The sequence below is a fragment of the Micromys minutus genome (genome assembly GCF_963924665.1).
Source record: "Micromys minutus genome assembly, chromosome: 23".
NCBI lineage: Eukaryota > Metazoa > Chordata > Mammalia > Rodentia > Muridae > Micromys > Micromys minutus.
The window spans coordinates 45,888,052-45,905,569 of record NC_137958.1 but is presented as its reverse complement, the minus strand read 5'-3'; the positions used below and the strand labels follow the sequence as shown (position 1 = coordinate 45,905,569).

General features: G+C 40.3%; 1 protein-coding gene across 16 annotated transcripts in view; it reads left to right on the top strand.

Annotated features, from left to right (window-relative positions):
- Nucleotides 1–17,518, top strand: part of CADPS2 (calcium dependent secretion activator 2) — a gene marked incomplete at its 5' end in the record, with an annotated part of 458,357 nt that overhangs the window by 310,256 nt on the left and 130,583 nt on the right. For all 16 annotated transcript variants that reach the window (XM_080936279.1, XM_080936287.1, XM_080936273.1 and 13 more), the window contains 2 exons: nt 9,636–9,772; nt 11,826–12,013. In XM_080936279.1, the coding sequence (XP_080792405.1) occupies nt 9,636–9,772; nt 11,826–12,013 (325 nt within the window). The remainder of the gene's footprint in view (nt 1–9,635; nt 9,773–11,825; nt 12,014–17,518) is intronic.

Below are 17,518 nucleotides of genomic sequence, written 5' to 3'. Positions count from 1 at the left end.
CTCTAATAAGGGAATGTCTCTGAATTACTTTGCCCCCTATAAATGATCTATACTCTTGTTTCTCCTGACTTAGATACCCAATAGGCATGCACTGGGTGCTTAGAACTTCAGTTCTTACTACAGGCATTGACCAAACTCCGGTCTCTATCCGTGGGATACAGTTCTGCAGTATTTAATGTGAACCTCCTTTGTCCTCTTTTAAATCCACGTTTGGCTGTGAGCTGTCAGTGCTTCACAGGTGGTACTGGAGCTTTCACTTTTCTTCTTCAGCTCTGTTTTTGAAATTCTCATTCCTGTTTTTGTGTGGGCACCTAATCTCATTCTTTTGGAACTCCGTCTGTGATGATGGAGCGCACCTGCCTCTCTGCACCTGAGTTATGGCCACTTTATGTTTTTCCTGTTTTCTCTCATGGAGAAAAAGACCTAGAACACATTTAAATTCTTATTTGAGCAACACTTATGTGTTTCAGCTCCTCCTATAAAAATCTATCTTCATTTACTCAAAATTCCTACATGCGTTTTAATATTAGCCTCTCATCTGTGGACCACTCCTTTATTCTCCATTAGGGTATTTCTAAACATGGCGGACTTAGATTGCTAATGCATCTTTTTTTTCCTAGTTAGTTGTTGCCTACTTGTTTTTACTTTTGAGCTAGAGTAACTTTCTTTTACTTAATATATTAGTTGTACACAATAATGAACTTCATTAGAACATTTTCACACATGTGCATAATGTATTTTTATCTTTTTTACCTCTCCTTAAGCCTCTCTTGCTCCCCATCCCCCCCTCCCCATTCCACTGATGCCTTTCCTATCCCAACCAGTCAGTCCTTTGTACATTCCTGGTTCTTTTTATTAGTTTTGTCTTTTCTTACTTATTTTTTATATGATGTATTGTACATTTTAGGGTTTGTTACAGCATCCTGGGTGAGGGGTTCTTTCTAAGTCTCAGCTTCTTACTGGTGATTGTACACTGAAGAAAAGGTATCGAGTTCCATCTGTAACTACTAATTGTCTATACCTAGGGAAGACCGAGGCCTTGTGCACCTCTGAACACGGTGTACCATCCCTAGTCCTTCACTTGTTCCTCATAGCAGTCTCTGACGTTAGGGGGAGTAAAATTGTCCTTCTGTGTGAGGAAGGACATTGAGCAGTCCTTACTGCTCTACGCTTACTCTGATGCCCAATGGAAAGGGACTTTTCTTGACCAAAGCTAAAAACAGCACTGCTCCATTCGCATAACCATGTTCATTGAGAAGCATATCCTATCCATTTAACAGAATTAAAAACAGCAGTAGCTTCTCTACTAAAACCTATGACCACCTAAGCCACAGTGTTTTGACTCAGCTTACAATAACAGAGGGAAATTCCTTCCTGTGAAGTGGGCTTCAAATTCAGCCAGAAAGGAGGTGATTACTCCCGTTACTGAACTTGCCACTACTGCAGCAAAGGGCTTTTATTTTATTTTATTTTTTACTTTTTTGGAAAGGCCAGTCAGTACTAGAGCACACAGGGGCCACAACTGAGTAAAGACTCTCACTGAAAATACTCCCTCCTACCCCACCCCCAAGCAGCCTGTGTGGTACCTTTGAACACTATGAGAGCTAGTTAGCAGGAAGAAAGAGTCTACCTTCTTTCTACCTAAAATTCTGTCTAATTCTGACAAATCTAACAAATCATGTGGCATCTTCAGTAATCGACTCTTGACATCTATTTCTGCAAAGAAACCTTCAGACATAGTTAATATCTGTATTATTGGGGACCTCTTATGACTCTAGCCAAAACTTTTAGGTGATCCAGCCTTCGCACTGAGATTTTTATTAGTAACTTGTGGCTTATTTTTTGTTGTTATTCTTATTTTGGTCATTTACTGTTCATTTATTTTCTTTCTTTCTTTTTTTTAGCTAACTTCTAAAATATTTTGTTTGGACTATTTTCTCGTTATTGATTTTTGAGATGTCTTTATATGTTCTGGTTATAAAATATGACATTGACTAATATTTTTTCATCTGTGGCTTGTACTACCATAAACCTTAATAGTTCTATTCAAAACAAATATATCTCAATCTCAAATCTGTTTTCTTCTTCCTGTTGGTTGGCTTTTATTCTTAAGATAATGTATCACGATAGAACTCATGGTCTGTATTCTGTCTACATCAAGATCTTGAATGCTGGAACTGGAGGCCTTGTTTCTCGTTTCTTTAAATAGTTGTACTTAGTTACCTTTCTGTTGCCATGGTAAAATATCCAGACAAAAGTAACTTAAGGAAGAAAGAGGATTTTTTTTTTTTTTTTTTTTTTTTTTTTTTTGTCTCACAATGCAAAGTATACTTCATTGTGCTGGGGAAACTAAGCGAGCAGTAGCTAGAAGCAGCCAGATATATGCCCTACACAGTTGGGAAGAAAAGAGCATTGGGTGCTTGTGCAAAGCTCTCTTTCTGTTCTTTCTAGCCCTAGGGTAGGGAATGGTACCACCCATGGTGGGCAGATCCTCTCACCTCAGTTAATTAAGATAACTTCCACATGAATGCCCAGAAGCTCATCATCTCCCTGGTGATTATAGACCTCAAATTGACAATAGATAGTAATATTAATGTCACGATTAATAAATCTACACCTAAAGCAATATTTAAATGTTTGTCCTATGCCTAGACATTATATAATTTGCCTCTTAGATTTTGTGTCTATTTTGACTTAATGTCAAAATCCTCCATATTTTTACTGTACTTTGCTAGAGCATTAGAACCCTGGCAGTCCAGTAGTGTAAGTCTTTCCAGAAGATTCTTTTCTCTTGGGGAACTTTAGCCACATCCTTTGTATTTCCCTCCTGTTCAGAGATATTTTTACTCCATGGAAGATTTCTGCTACTTTTTATCTTGTGGTGTAAAGCTTTAGTGATTAATTCTTTTCACTTCCTTACAAGCAGAGTAGGAAAAAAATTTCACTCCTTTAAAGATTTTGTTCTGCTTTCTTCCAAATTCTGTTTGTTAGATTTTTCCTCTACGTGTGGCTTTTCCTCCTCCAGCCTCTTATAAAACTCCTCATTGATTATTTTCTTGAACAATTTAGATATTATGTTTCTTTAGTTTTCATCTTGAAAACATTCTGAAGCTTTTCTGAGAGAAAAGGGGTTTGGTTTGGTTTTCACTCCTCCGGATTTAAGTTTTGGTGGGGAGAATAAAGCTGTGTTATGTAGGATTAATTTTCTGTTTCTTGACCACTTATCTCCTTAATAGTTCTTATATTTTGGCAGCCAAGATAAAAACCAGCATTCCAGGCTCAGTGTGAGGTTTGGGCACCAACTCTTATGTTTCCATAGACTAGTACACACATATGCACACACACATATGCACACACATGAGCATGCACACACAAACAAGGTCCCCTTCAAATAATGTCTGCAGCCACAGATGCTGAGTAGCAATGGTTCCCACCCGGAGTCTCTTCCACACTCTACCTCTACTGTTGGTAACACACGCCAGTAGATCTAGGGATAGTGGTGCTGACTGAAGACAAAGGCTTTTACCTACATCTGGAGGACTGGGTCATTTTCATCCAAGAATACTTGGCTCTCTGTGCCATCACTTAGGTCATTTCTCCTGACAGCAACCTGGAGCTGTTTTTCTGGCACTAACCTAAGGCAGCTTTAAGGCCTTGTTCACATCCCATCTCTTAGGAATTTCTCTTCCATGTTGCCTGATGTTCAGCATTGTGATAATGTTTATAAACATATTTTTTTTCACATTTAGCAGTTCTTGATTGAAAAGCCCCCCCCCCCCAATCATGCCACACTCCTCGAGCCCAGCAGTTAAATGTCTGGACACCTTTTGCCATGAGCTATAAGCAACATGGTTAAAGTGGGAAAGCATTGACTCCCTGGGGGTCCCCCACTGAGTTACAGTGACTTGACTACTCTTTTTGTGAAAATACCACCCCCATTAACTTGAATTCTGGTGTCTTTTTTTTTTCATAGCATGTTGAATGCAGACTTTGTGCAGAGAGTGTTTGCAAACTGTTAGCCTGGAGAATTAAGTCTGCAGCTAAAGGATGCAAAACTCATGGCTACCGTTAGCCTGGAGAATTAAGTCTGCAGCTAAAGGATGCAAAACTCATGGCTAAAATTTCTAGCAATCAGTTTGCCAGGACAGGCATTAAGCCTTCTCCGACCACAGATTTTTCTGTCTGGTACTGCTTTATGGTGAAGGTCATGCTGATGAGGCAGGTTGGGGCTGGGTGCACTTGTTCTGACTTAAAGGCAGACTGTTTCACGACTAACAGTGCTTCTCCATCTGGCAAGCTGCTAGTTGTGTTTTTAATCAAACCAGACCTCTTCTTTTGAAGTGTTTTTAATAAATAAACAATCAGAACTTTAAAGGAAGTCGAAGGGGAAGATGGGTGCCTTTGCACCTCCTCAGAGTGAGAATTCCAACTTCCATCACTCCCCTCTGTCTCCCAGGACTCCTTGTGGTTCCTTTCTCTTTTCCTGGTTATCTCTAAGGACAACTTTAATAGTCACTAATCAAAATAAATAGCATAAAGTTAAAAATGACTCATTATCTATGTGATATCTCATTTCCTTATTTTTTATTTCTTTGCTGACCTGTAGTCGGGAAAGATAAGTTTTGTTCATTTTTTCCCTTTCTGTCTGCTCAAATATATTGTAATTTTTGTATTGATAAAAACTTAAAAGATTATCATCTTTTTTCACACTCCAATGTTCTAGCCAAAGTCAGAAATTTTCCGTTAGCACTGACATTTACTTTTTAAGTTTATTTTCCATAACAGAAAAATTGACACAATCTAGTGTTTAGTGTTCATGAAGACATAAAGATAACGTAGCAACATGCAAAAATGGCCAGAATATATGATGTTTTTCTTAGTACCACATAACAAATTAGTTACCTTCCAGTAATAAATGTCAACTGTGAACCAAGGAATTCTTCTTCTATTAGATCTGAATTTGGTTTCCAGCACCCATGTCAGGAAGCTCCCAAGTACCTGTAACCTAGTTCCAGGGGCCCTACCCCCTCTTCTCGACTCCTGGGGAACACAAACCCACGTGCACACATGTTGTAAGTATTTTTGTAAATATGACCCAGAAAACCTAACATCTATTAGGATTTTGCCTATGTTTAATTCCTTAGGTGCAATCATGGCTCAGATGTAATTTCAGGAAGGTCTTTCCTCATTCTCAATGTGTTGTGTTAACAGCCACTGGTTTTCCACAGTTTCCTGTCACATTTGCCTTGAGCTTACTGTTTCTGGCAAATGTTCAAATTGCTAACTTATAATCCTCAGTATCCCTGTGCTATGCAAAGCTTTCACTATATGAAAATAATTTTATATCATTTACTACAGAATTTAAGGCATATAAATTCGCATGTCAGTTTTAACTAACATAACAAAACGGAACTAATTACTTGATCAATAATTGAGATATGGATAAACTAAAATAAATGATATTTGTCTTGACTATTACCATGGTCTTAGGCCAAAAAAAGGTACACATATATAAAATAATGATGTACTAACTTCAAGTATTATACTCTGCCTAGTGAAGGTTACATGTATGATACAGAAACATGAAAGAGCTGACCTTTGCAGGCCACTCCTAACTTTCTGTAATCTTCTAAGTAGCATGAGGGTATGAAGTGAATGAAATTTATAGGCAGATAGGTTTATATATGGTAAATGGATAGGCGGGTTTATATAGGGTAAATGGAGCTATATGTAAGCCCCTTAGGAATACAGTAGTTTCAAGCATAGAAAAACAGGTTATATTTAAAAGTTCGATCTGATCTTAGGCGGCTCTGTGTTTTACAATGCTCTCAGCTCACAATCTCTCGCCGAGTGGTCATTTGCGGCTGCGTCCTAGTTCTAGATAACCTTGGTAATCTCGAGGTATTACTCAAGTTCTTCAGTTCAGTTGCCCCTTTCTGTGTTCCCCTTGTATGTGCACAAAACCTCACTACACCAAGAGAAGCAAAAGCAGCACTCATCACTAGCCAGTGCAAACAGAAGGCGGTTTTTCCATTGCACACTCTACTCTGACCTAACGCCATTCTGAAGATCGTGGTCTTTGGCTTACAAATGTAGTCGGGGTCAGTACCCACCCAGTGATATGCGCTCCCTCGCAGAACAGAGTTCAGCCAGTGCTTACTGCAATACTTACTCTCAAGTCAGCGTTAACTGTGTCATTTGAAACTGGTGACCTCCTCTTCTTCTTCTTTCAATTCACACAGCAGTTATCCTAATGAAACATTCAAGTTTTCACATTCCACTTAAATGAAACTTCTATACCTTCTTAAATTTCTAGCAAATGGCAGCATTGCTCAATTCGGATGTTCTGCCATCCACTGCTTGCACGTCTGAGTACCACTGAATGATGCTAGAGCATGGATCTCCAACTGTTACCATAGAAACTCCACCTGCACCCTCAATTACCGGGTCCCACATCTGTAGTTAGTCTATAGGTTAATCACCACGATTTATGACATATTGAAATGTATCATTTAAGATCATTTCTTGCTGGTTTGTTTTAAATAATTTTCTTACACTGTTTCATAAGACAAACTAAGCTGGAATTTTCTGATATCCTACCAGAGAACAATTGAATATAACTACAGATGTATTCTTATTTTTAAAATATCCAGATGATGTTAACTTACAATAAACGTTAATTTTAGGTATCCCAGTAAAAGCCAGCTTTAAACAGCAGGCTTTGGGTGGTCGGAAACACATTTTCCAAATGATTTATATGCCTTGCCTGTCTTCTTAAGAGTAAAATGTAGGTAGATGAGTTAAGCCAAGGGAAAACTACATGAAAACATGTTCTTGTAAAAATGAAAAATTAAACAATATTATAGTTTATTACTGGTTTTAGTTTATGAGACAATAATTTGAATGATGTAGTGTGTAGAGAGACATACGGAAGACGTTAAGTCACAGGTTTTTAGGTGTAGGTTTCGTGGAAGACACAGTTAAGAAGACATCATTGCGTTAATTGGGTTCGTTAAACAAGTGGACTGTAGCTGCTCTGTTCACAGTGACTGTGCCATGTGAGCTGACAATGGCTCACTTTACCTACTGTGCCACTTTCCTTATGTATGACATCATGTTGCTTTCAATAGCATCTATCTGCACCTTACCTTCTATACCTTACCCCCTTGCGTCTGTGCTGATACCATTCCTTGACTTTGTAGGATGCTATAAGCATCCATGCATTATACATTGTTACCTTTGTCTAAAATAAAGGCCAATCAACTAAGCCAACTTATTAAAAAAAAATAAAATTCAAATAAAAATACTAAAAGTAAAAATATTTGTCACATAGGGAGGTCCAAATTTTCTTGGAGCTTATTTTTTAATTGGTCATGAGATCACAGAAGCTAAGGGCCTCTTTCTTATGTTGTATCTCATGAAAAATTGTTTTATCAGCTCAAAAAACTATTTAAGTATGAAAATTAGCTATAGAATCATTTTTCAAAAGCATAGATTTTATGGCTATTTTCTGTTGTTTTTAAAAATTATTCTTTAAACCTTTATCATAAAAGGTTTTTATGATATATGAGGGTTTTTCTTCTGAAATTTATTACATATCCTGGTCTGCACAGATGAACCATTAATGGTCGTTATTTTTAACTGCTTCTTATGACCTCTGCTTAAAGAAATAATGAATAAAAACCAGCAGTTACTTTATAAAAATAATAATCTCACCGAGGTGACACTGAGCAGATTTTTACTTGGAGAAATGAAGATGCTAAAATAGATCAATGCCTTTCACTGTAAAGTGCTTATGTTTCCCTCCCTGGTGTCCTGCCTCCCACTCACTCCACATCACAAGACAGTCAACTTTTAAAGACTAAGACCAACGATAAGCTGAACTGTCTTACTTCTCAATCAAAAAAAAAAAAAAAAAAAACAGTTCATGGTCCATCCTTTTAATACTACTTATTAAATGACATATCTCATCCTTTGGGTAATCATTAAAAACAAAGAAACACAATGGTATTTTATCCAGAGATGACTGTGGAATACCTGATGTCACCAACTCATTGCCTCCCATTCTTTTTTGCTACATTCAGGTTTTTGATGACTTGTGATATACATTAGATTTTCTGTCTTTTTTTTTTTAACGTGATTCCCAAGACCCTTCAGCTTGAATTATGAAGTTCTTCCATCTACAAATATGGCTGAAAGTTGAACTTGACATGGATCAATATGATCTGAGCTAAATATCTAAATGTGACTGATTATGTTAGCATCATGTCCACAGATCAATATTGAGTTTTATTATGAGCTTGACTCTATAATTGGATTTAATCAATAAACTTTTGTCTCCTTTCCTTTGCAGTTTTAGGGTTGTACCACATGGGTTTTAGAAAACTACACTTAGCTTGCATTTAGCACTCTCCTCTTGTGTTGACCAGAAAGAGATTCATGTATGAATTTTAAGGAACAATAGGCATCATGTTTATAACTGTGGAAAAGTCCACTTCCGTCTCGATAACTGGCTATGTAGTCAGAGCTAATGCAGTAATATCTCAGCAACCCTTTTGGGAGGTGTGGGGCTTTTTCCTGTCTATATTTAGTAAATCACATTGAAGAATGACAAAACATACCATTAATGAAAGCAGTTGTGAAAGCTTGCCTTTTGACAAACCCGCGGGCTCTACCGACGTTGAAAGATGCAATCTGTAAAGAGCAAGAAATTTGAACCTTTGATTGCAGTGCCATTTGGGATGCAGTGCATTGTCCGCATATCTGCACAGCCACGATGCTCCCTTTTTTCATGTCTCTTAAACTTGAAGCTTGAGAGCGTTCCATGCCATTTCTGCATTAAAGCCAGTCCCATTAAAAGCTCTATACACAAAGCAGACTGGAAGTGAACCAGCTGAAGCTCTGTGCTTAAGTCTGTCCTAGTTTGCCATTTGGAAAGCAGGCTCCTGGCCATCACCGCTGTTTCCTTTATCAGAACGGGATTCTGTTGGTTACTTCTTTTTGCAAGAATAATCATAAAATGCACCAGTTTTCCCCCACCACGTTCTTTTTGTATAGGGTCTCACTATACAGCAAGGGCTGGCCTGGACTCTGTGCACACAAGGCTGGCCTCATCAGAGAGATCCCCCATCCTCTGCCTCCCAAACATGTTCAGCCCAACTTTCCTTAAAATTGGGAAATGAGATTGTTCTTCTGTTGGGTCTGAGGAACAACTTTGAATAGTAATTATTTTGGGGGCCCATGCTATGTCTCAAAAAAATAAAGGCATTTGCCACCAAGCCTGACAACCTGAGTCTGACCCCTTGTGTGCATTCTGGTATGTCCACTCACACACATAAAAAAATATATGCAGCTAAAAAGTTTTAATCAAACGTATTCATTCTATACTGTTTGTGGACTTTTTGCCTCCTGTCATTCTGTGGCTTCAGACTTGGCAGTGCATATTACTATTGCATATTCTTTGCATCATAAACAATGTATTAAAGGGTGGTCTTCTAGTACCACAAAATTTGTGTGTCCCTTGTAAGCTGTATTATTAGTTATTAAATCAGAATTTCGTGTCCCTTGTAAGCTGTATTATTAGTTATTAAATCAGAAACATACGTGTGCTATAAAGTGACCTTTTGAATTTACAGATGCAGATGGTTTCCAGAAGCACGGGATGGATGAGTTTATTTCTGCGAGTCCTTGCAAGCTTGACCATGCCTTTCTCTTCCGGATTCTCCAGAGACAGACGCTGGATCACAGACTGAATGATTCCTATTCCTGCTTGGTGGGTACCATTCTGTGTCTCTGGTCACCTATAGGTTAGATTAAAAGATTTTTAGAAAGTGAGAAATAGTTGCCGTAAAACATCACTTTATTCCTGACTCACTTAATCACGGTAGTTGGGGTTAGGGATGAAGAATTCCAATCGATGGCTTCTCAATTTGAAAATTATACACTGGAAGACCACTGCTGTGCCACTCAATAGACTGGGGAATAGAGTGAAATAAATGCTGAGCTGCTCTATCAGTGCCCCGAGAGAATGCCCAAAGAAGAGCCAACGCCTTACATAAAGACGGAAAACCTCTACCGTAGGATCCACCAGCACCTGCACAAGCATTTTCAACCTTTGTTCCGTTTGTCAGGCATTGCTATGTTGCACCTGAATCGCTGACTCCTAGGACATCATAAGCTGTAGGGGAAGAAAGAGAAAAACTAACAATATGATGGGGTATGCTAAGCAGGATGAGAGGGAGAACTTTAGAAGGACAGAGGGAGAGAGGGGTAGAAACAGATGATTTAGGCAGGTAACCGCTACCTGTTCTGTCTTAAATGTAGAGTGACATTTCAATGAAATAATTTATATTTTTCTTCAGAGTCTGGGGATGAAATGTATATATGAAATGTATACAGGCTAATACCTATTTATTGTTGAGAATAAAGGACAGGTCCTATCCCTACTTGACTCTCATGGATACTAAGGATAATAACTTCATAGAATAAGTTATAGTCTTTTTGAAATCAGTTCTCAGACAGTGTTTTTATGTCTTTGGAGATATCTAGTGAACAGAAGAAAAGGAATCAAGTGTTGAGCTTTACACAGGCAATTTATCAGTTTGTTTATGAGTTTGAAAATCGACCTGGGGTTGGTGATAAACACCTATAATCCCAGCACTTGGGAGGCAGAGGCAAGCAGATTGGGCAGGTGTCTTTGTTCAAGGCCATCTGGCTCTATACAGAGAATTCCAAATTATCCAGGGCTGTGTAGCTAGACTGGGTCTTAAGAAGTAAAGGAGGGAGGGACAGAGGCAAGGAGCGGAAACAAGGCAAGGGAGACAAGTCTGAGAAAATGCTACCGTGTGTCTTGTATACACTGAGAGAGGACTATGACGTGATCAGGAGCAGAGCTTGGAGATAGAATGTGCTTGCTTATCAGCCAGACTCACTCAATGTCTTTCTCTGCGGTATTCATATTTCTGATGTAAGTTGAGCTATAATGTGCACCATGTATGACAGTTCTAAATACTAGAGACCCAGTGTCTGTAATGTGGCTGATGTGTCAGGTGCCTTCCTGGTTCCACAGTAGGGTTGGATGACACCCCTCACCCTCCCTTCCCTTCCCTTCATGAACACATTTTCCTGTAAATATGTCCTCTGCTATTCTGTTAACTTTATAGCCCCCTTGTTCACGTTATAATTCTAATCTAACCCACCATATCAGTGTGACGGAGTTTACAAGATTGCTGTAGCTACCCCTGCCCTCCAGACCTGGCTGTCTGCATTCTGCTCCACTCTCACAGCCAAGATCTTAATTAGAGACAAGAAACTACTCATGGCAAACACTAACTCTTCTGATCATGGAAGGGCAGAGAGAGGAAGACATTCCAGATGCAAGCGCTCAAATGCATGTCACAGGTAGACCTACAGCAGTCTGCTTTTAGTTCAGGTTATAAAGTGCATGGTCAGTTTTGGTGCTGGCCTCTGCTTTTGTTAGCTGACTCATAAAGAGATCAGAGTTTGGGGAGCACCATCACCCTTTGTGACTGACACATGTAAATAAAACCTGTGAATTAAATTTGACCAGTCCAGTTTCAAATGGCAGTAGAGAGGGGCAAGGTACCCTCTCCCCCTTCGCCCCACGTATAAGTCACAGGGTTTGCCAGTGCCTCAGGTCCTTTCCCAAACTGATACATTCCAGAGGAAAATAACATTTAAAGCTGCCACCAACAAAGCAAATGCCGCAGACACTCTGAGGCTGCTGATTACAACGCCTGCATGTACATTACAGAAAAGCAAGTCTTTAGAAGGGAAAATGTGTCTTTTTTCCTTTTCTCTTGCAGGGGTGGTTTAGCCCTGGCCAAGTCTTTGTGTTGGATGAGTACTGTGCCCGCTATGGAGTGAGAGGCTGCCACAGGCATCTGTGCTACCTTACGGAACTGATGGAACATTCAGAAAACGGTGCTGTCATTGACCCCACCCTGCTCCATTACAGCTTTGCATTCTGTGCCTCACACGTGCACGGCAACAGGTATTTTGACTTGCAAATACGCAGTGAAATGTATAGGGTTGCCTGGAAGCCATGATCACCTAGTAACGGATTGTAAATGGCAGGTACTTCGTGCGCTGTTGATTTAGGTGAGCTGCACTTCATGTTTCTTTTTGCTGGCAAAGCCACTTGAAAGAGAGAGAGACAGAGAACACATCCTGGAGAGTGCATGTTGCCTTTTCAGGGCCACCTGGTTCTGCATAGCTTAAGTGTCCAGATGATTCCCATTGTCGAGCATTTGTGTCCCAGGGGAGGGTTGGCTTTCAGGATGATGCAAGGCTAAGGATCTTCGATTAGCCTTCATGGAGTAAACTCTCACTGTTGAAGCAATATCAGATACCGTACCCGTGCAGAGACTCCTCCCAGCCCCTTCCCCAACTTAGACTTCTGGAGCCAAGTACCCTGCATCAAAATTCTGAGCCATTGAACCTACCTTTTGTTCTACTATGACAGAAAAATGTAGCCCTCAATAACCCTGTGCCTCTGGGCTTAAAAATGTATTCATAATGCTATCTTTCTACAATTGTCTCCAGGGCAGCTTTTACGGCTCCTCCTGTAACCGAGGTTCATACAGTCCAGCCTTTCTGACTTATTTAACTATTGTTCTATCGCTTGACTCTGCGGTTGTTTCTTTTCTCGTTATGTTTTTCTCTTCCCACAGATCTGGGTAAGTTATTTACAGCATGTCATGGTGTTGAAGGAACTCAGAGTTGAGAGCATCCTTGTTCAAATAGATAATCCATAAGTGACTGGGGTGGAATTTCACCATGTTTTCCAGAGTACACGTCTAATAAGAAAGGCAAAGTCATAAATTATAGTTGGAGGCAAAGCAGACTACGAATTGTAAAAGCCCTTAAAAACTGTTATATTACGATTTTTGAAATGTTGACGTATGTGGTCTGAAGTGCTGTTATCACAGCTATGAAGTCCTTGGCTAATAACAGTTGACATCAGGAGTGTTCTACCAATGCCTTCCACCCATCTGTAGAATTAAACCTGGGATCCCTTTAGTCCTGTCTCACCGATGGCTTCCGTGTCTCTCCTCTGCCTGCACCTGCCTTTGCCAGTCCCTCGTGCTCGAAGGGCCTCACACTTCCTGCCCTTATTCCAGCCGTTCCTGGGCCACGCTTTCTGCTTCTCCAGATCCCCATGTGCTGTGCACCTTTGTTCTTAGCTCAGTTCTCAAGCCTGGTTTCTTCTTTTGAAGATTTTTTTTATTCGTCATCTCGTACTCTTCTCCCCATGACCTCTGGTGAATCCTCATCCACCTCCTCTGCACAGCTCCAGGTCTCTGCAGACACGGAGCATCTGAGATGACCCACTGACATTGTCCACCTGCTGTAACTAAATTAAACGTAGAATTTCATCCAGCTTTTAGGCAAACACTCGTAGTTCCTTTCCATGACTGGGAAACCTCTGATGTAATATAAACGTTTAATAAACAAAGGAATTCATTGTGTCCACATCTCTTCCATTAATGGCGTCTTGGCATCAAACTTGGTATATTCATTTTCTCCCTTAGACCTGTCTTAGACCTTAGGCTGTCACTATCAATATTTTGTCTCAAATATTACACAAATTTCTCCGTTTTTAATTCCAATTATTTATCCTAATCCTTGCCTTTTTGGGTTTTTTGGGGGGGGGTTGTTTTGTTTGCTTGGGGAGGGTTACAAATGCATTGGCGTTTATATAGTTCATCATGGATAGACCCATTAGCGACAAATCAGACACCTTCAAATTAAGCATTAAGTTTTAACCGTGCACTACTCCAAAGCTCTCAGTGCTTCCCTTTCCGTTAGTAAGTTGAAAATAAATCTTGAGCTGTGTTCTCAGTCTGGTCCCACCACAGTCCCATCCTGCCTACAAAGTTAGTTACTTACACAGAGGCTCAGCCATCAGGTCCTTTCTCCTGGTCAGTCAGGCCTCTCCTAAAACCCTTACAAGATGCTTTGTATAGTTCATTCAGACCCTAAAACTCCTCCAGCTGTTGCTTTCCTAAGCTATCTCTCATGACGGTGCCTATGTTGAATCACGAGTCCCGCCTCCATCCTAAAATGTTACCATCATGAGCCCATTCTCTTCATTCATGAAGGCAGTGCTCCAGTATATTATGGATACAATGAAACTTTGCCAACGTCTCTATGGCTGTCATCTGTCTGTCCACAGTAAGATAAAGATCTGGTCTTGCCATGTTTTCACTGGTCCATGGGCCCATGATTGCTTGAGTAGTCAGAAAAATGTTACTAATTGTAGTTTATTTGTATGGTTGTTTTGTTTTGTTTTTTTACATTTCCCTACACCGATCCCTCTGTTACATGCATGTGAGGTCGGTCGGAGATCTGGTTTCGGGGAATTGGATGGCCCTTCCTTGACAGCCAATGTCAAGAGCTCTTTTGCAAAGCCAGTTACTATCTTGTAGATTTTGCAATGCCTCCTGGGTCCTGGGCTTTAAGATTCATCCCAGAGTTGGGCAGCATCCCCAGATGCACAGAGAGATTTCCTGGAAGCAAACCCAAAGACCATTACTTCAGTTATTTGGTGCTGAAAAGTAGGATTCAATTGCAAACGCTGAGTAAGAAATTCAACTAATGAGGCCCCCAAATTTCTGCGTTTGAGACATATTTTAATGTAAAACTCCTGAAACACCTAGGGGTGCTTGCCACTGCCTAAGAGGAAACCTGATTTGAATAGGACGTTGCTATAGTTACCTTTATTCTACAAAACTATTGTTTTCTTCATAACGTTAATGTAATTTTTTATGAAGCAAAGTTGGCATTTATTAGGAAATCAATTTAGTATATATATATGTGTGTGTATATATATATATATATATATATATATATATCAGATGTTAGGAAAGGAGAGAGAGCAAGACATAGGAGAACAGTAGCCTACACTTTAGAGTGGGTGTGAACTGGGGTCATGTAACCTGTAATACAGCGTGTTTATATATCCCTACCTACTTAATTCGATCTTCTCATTAAGTCCACTTAATAAAAAAGCTAAAATATATACAATGAATCGATCTCTGATTCAACATTTGGGTGGATGCAGCTTAAGAGAGAGAAAGGAAGAAGTAGACATTCAAACTTCAGCTCAAGGGAGATGTTACGAAAAAGAGCTGAGAGTTAGGCATTTCTGTGATGTTTGCAGCACAATAGCTGCCATTTGGAAATGCCCTACTCCCATGATCACAGAATCACATGGGCCATACATGTCTCCGGGAATCCTGGCAGTGCAGTTTGAAAAGCTGAACTGGATTGGAAACGGACTCAGCCTGTCTTGGAATTCAGTTCTGGGTTCTGATTGCCAGGGGACGGCCATGCCAAGACTCTGGATGTACATCGGACTTCCATCTGTACCAACTGCCATTATCCTCGAACGCTTTTCCCACCTCCCAGCAGAGAAAGACGTAAACTGTAAGGAAGGAGAAATGCTAAAAGAAAAGCCTGGGTCCAGCCATTCTGCCTCCTGCTAAGCAGATACAGGACAGCATGTGCGTGTGATTACATTACTAATCTATTTGCTAGTAGAATATTCCACGCCAACCACTTCTTTCTTGAGAATATGCTACCATGGTGCACATCTGCCATGCCTGATGTTTGTCTGTACAGAGTTTCCTTAAGAATCCTGCCGGTGTCGAGTCCCCAACTTTCCTGCTGTCTGTCTCGGCATTTTTCTGATCACTCCTGCATCTGTCAAGACACACACAAAAATCTTTTTTTTTTTTTTGTTTTGTTTTGTTTTGTTTGTTACCTAAAAACCACCTTCGACCCCCCAAAAAAAAATTTCAAAAGAAAGATGGCTCACCTTTTGTTATTAGCTGAAGTAAAAGACAGCAGCAGCTCTGGAGTGAGGTCCCCCCCCAACAGGGAGCACATCCCACCATGCCCTGCAAGCTTGCTGGGTGCGTGCATTCTGTTAGCCCCATCTTCACTGAATAGCTCTCTGAAATAAAAGAATTAAACACGAACAGAAAGTGCCTGGCTGGTTCCAAGGCAGAGGAAGACAGAAGGAAGAAAAGAAGAAAGAAAAGAGCCAAGGACGGAAACAAGCCCACTCCTGCCAGAAGAGAGCCACACACACCCGTGAATAACACAGGCTCTCACAATGACAGTCCCACGGAGGGCCGGCAGGAAGGTGAACAGAGATGGGGGAGACAATGCATCCTAAGGGCAGAGTTCGAGGCTGAAATGTATGTTTACACGCCTCAATTTTGTATCTCAAGCCAAGGGTGGCGAAATGAAAGCCACAGCATAAAATGGCTTTTATGTCCCAATTTAATGGAAGACCTACAATCTAGTCATCCACCTGGGATCCGCTATGAGACTTTCAGAGGAGAGCTCTGGTGTGCTGGCTTTCAAATAAGACGTAAAAGTATTCAATGTAGCTGTAATACATAAAAAAGCCACCTTTCCCCACTCCCCTGTGGACATCTGTGGGATCACCTGTCTGATACTTCTGTCTTCATAGATGCTAACATTCACCTTGAATCTCCCTTCAGAGATTATGTCTCTGCCTCTCCATTCTAATTTCTGAGATAGGAATACCCGTTTTAGTGAAATCATAGGCAGTGAATCAAAGAGGACCGTAAGATATTTTTCACCACTTCCTCTTAATGTAGGCATAGATATATGGCTTAAAGAAATGATACGTAAGACCGTGATCCTAGCAAGTAAGAGAAAGAGACGGAAGGGGGGTGTCAGGAATTCAAGGACCATCCTTTATTGTATGGCTAGCTCCAGGTCAGCATGCATGAGACCCTGTCAAAAAAAAAATTCAGATATAAATATCACCCGAATTTTAAGTGTAGAGGCTCAGTTTCAAGGAGTGGGAAGCAAGACCAAGACCAGTGTTTCCCTCAAAATAGGGTTCAGCTGACAGATTCCAGCCTGTGTGCTAAATGCATAAAGCTAAAAGGTATAATGAATGAATGCCTTTCAAATATGAATCGTGTGATGCTTTAAAATTTTTTGATAAAATATAGAACATCCCTAAGTCTGCTCTGGTCTCCCATTCTCAGCATTATCTTCACCTGCCCGGCCTAGTTCTACATGATGCAGGTGAATATGCACTCTTAAGACAGCACGAAGAGAAGATGGGGGGGGGGAGGACCTGATATGTCCCAATAGTACATAGAGGGAAAGCAAAGTGTCTGTGGTCTTGACTCTGGTCTTGACTCTGGCTCCTCTACTTACCAGCCCTTTGGCTTTGAACAACTGCAGCTGGTCTTATTCTTCCTGAGCCACACCTCGTACTTGTGCATGTGTCTAAGTAACTTTGGTTATTCAATAAACCAAATAAAATTATGTCAACAACTTGTTTATAATCAGATACTGTTGCGGTATCGGGTCATAATTTTTTATGTACACTGTGAAAGCCTACTACCCTATACACAAAGTGGTTGGGTTGAGAAGTGTTGTAGATGTCAAATGCTTTCGACTTGTGCAGTGTTTGTATGAATGTTACTTGTTGGACATCTGCAGC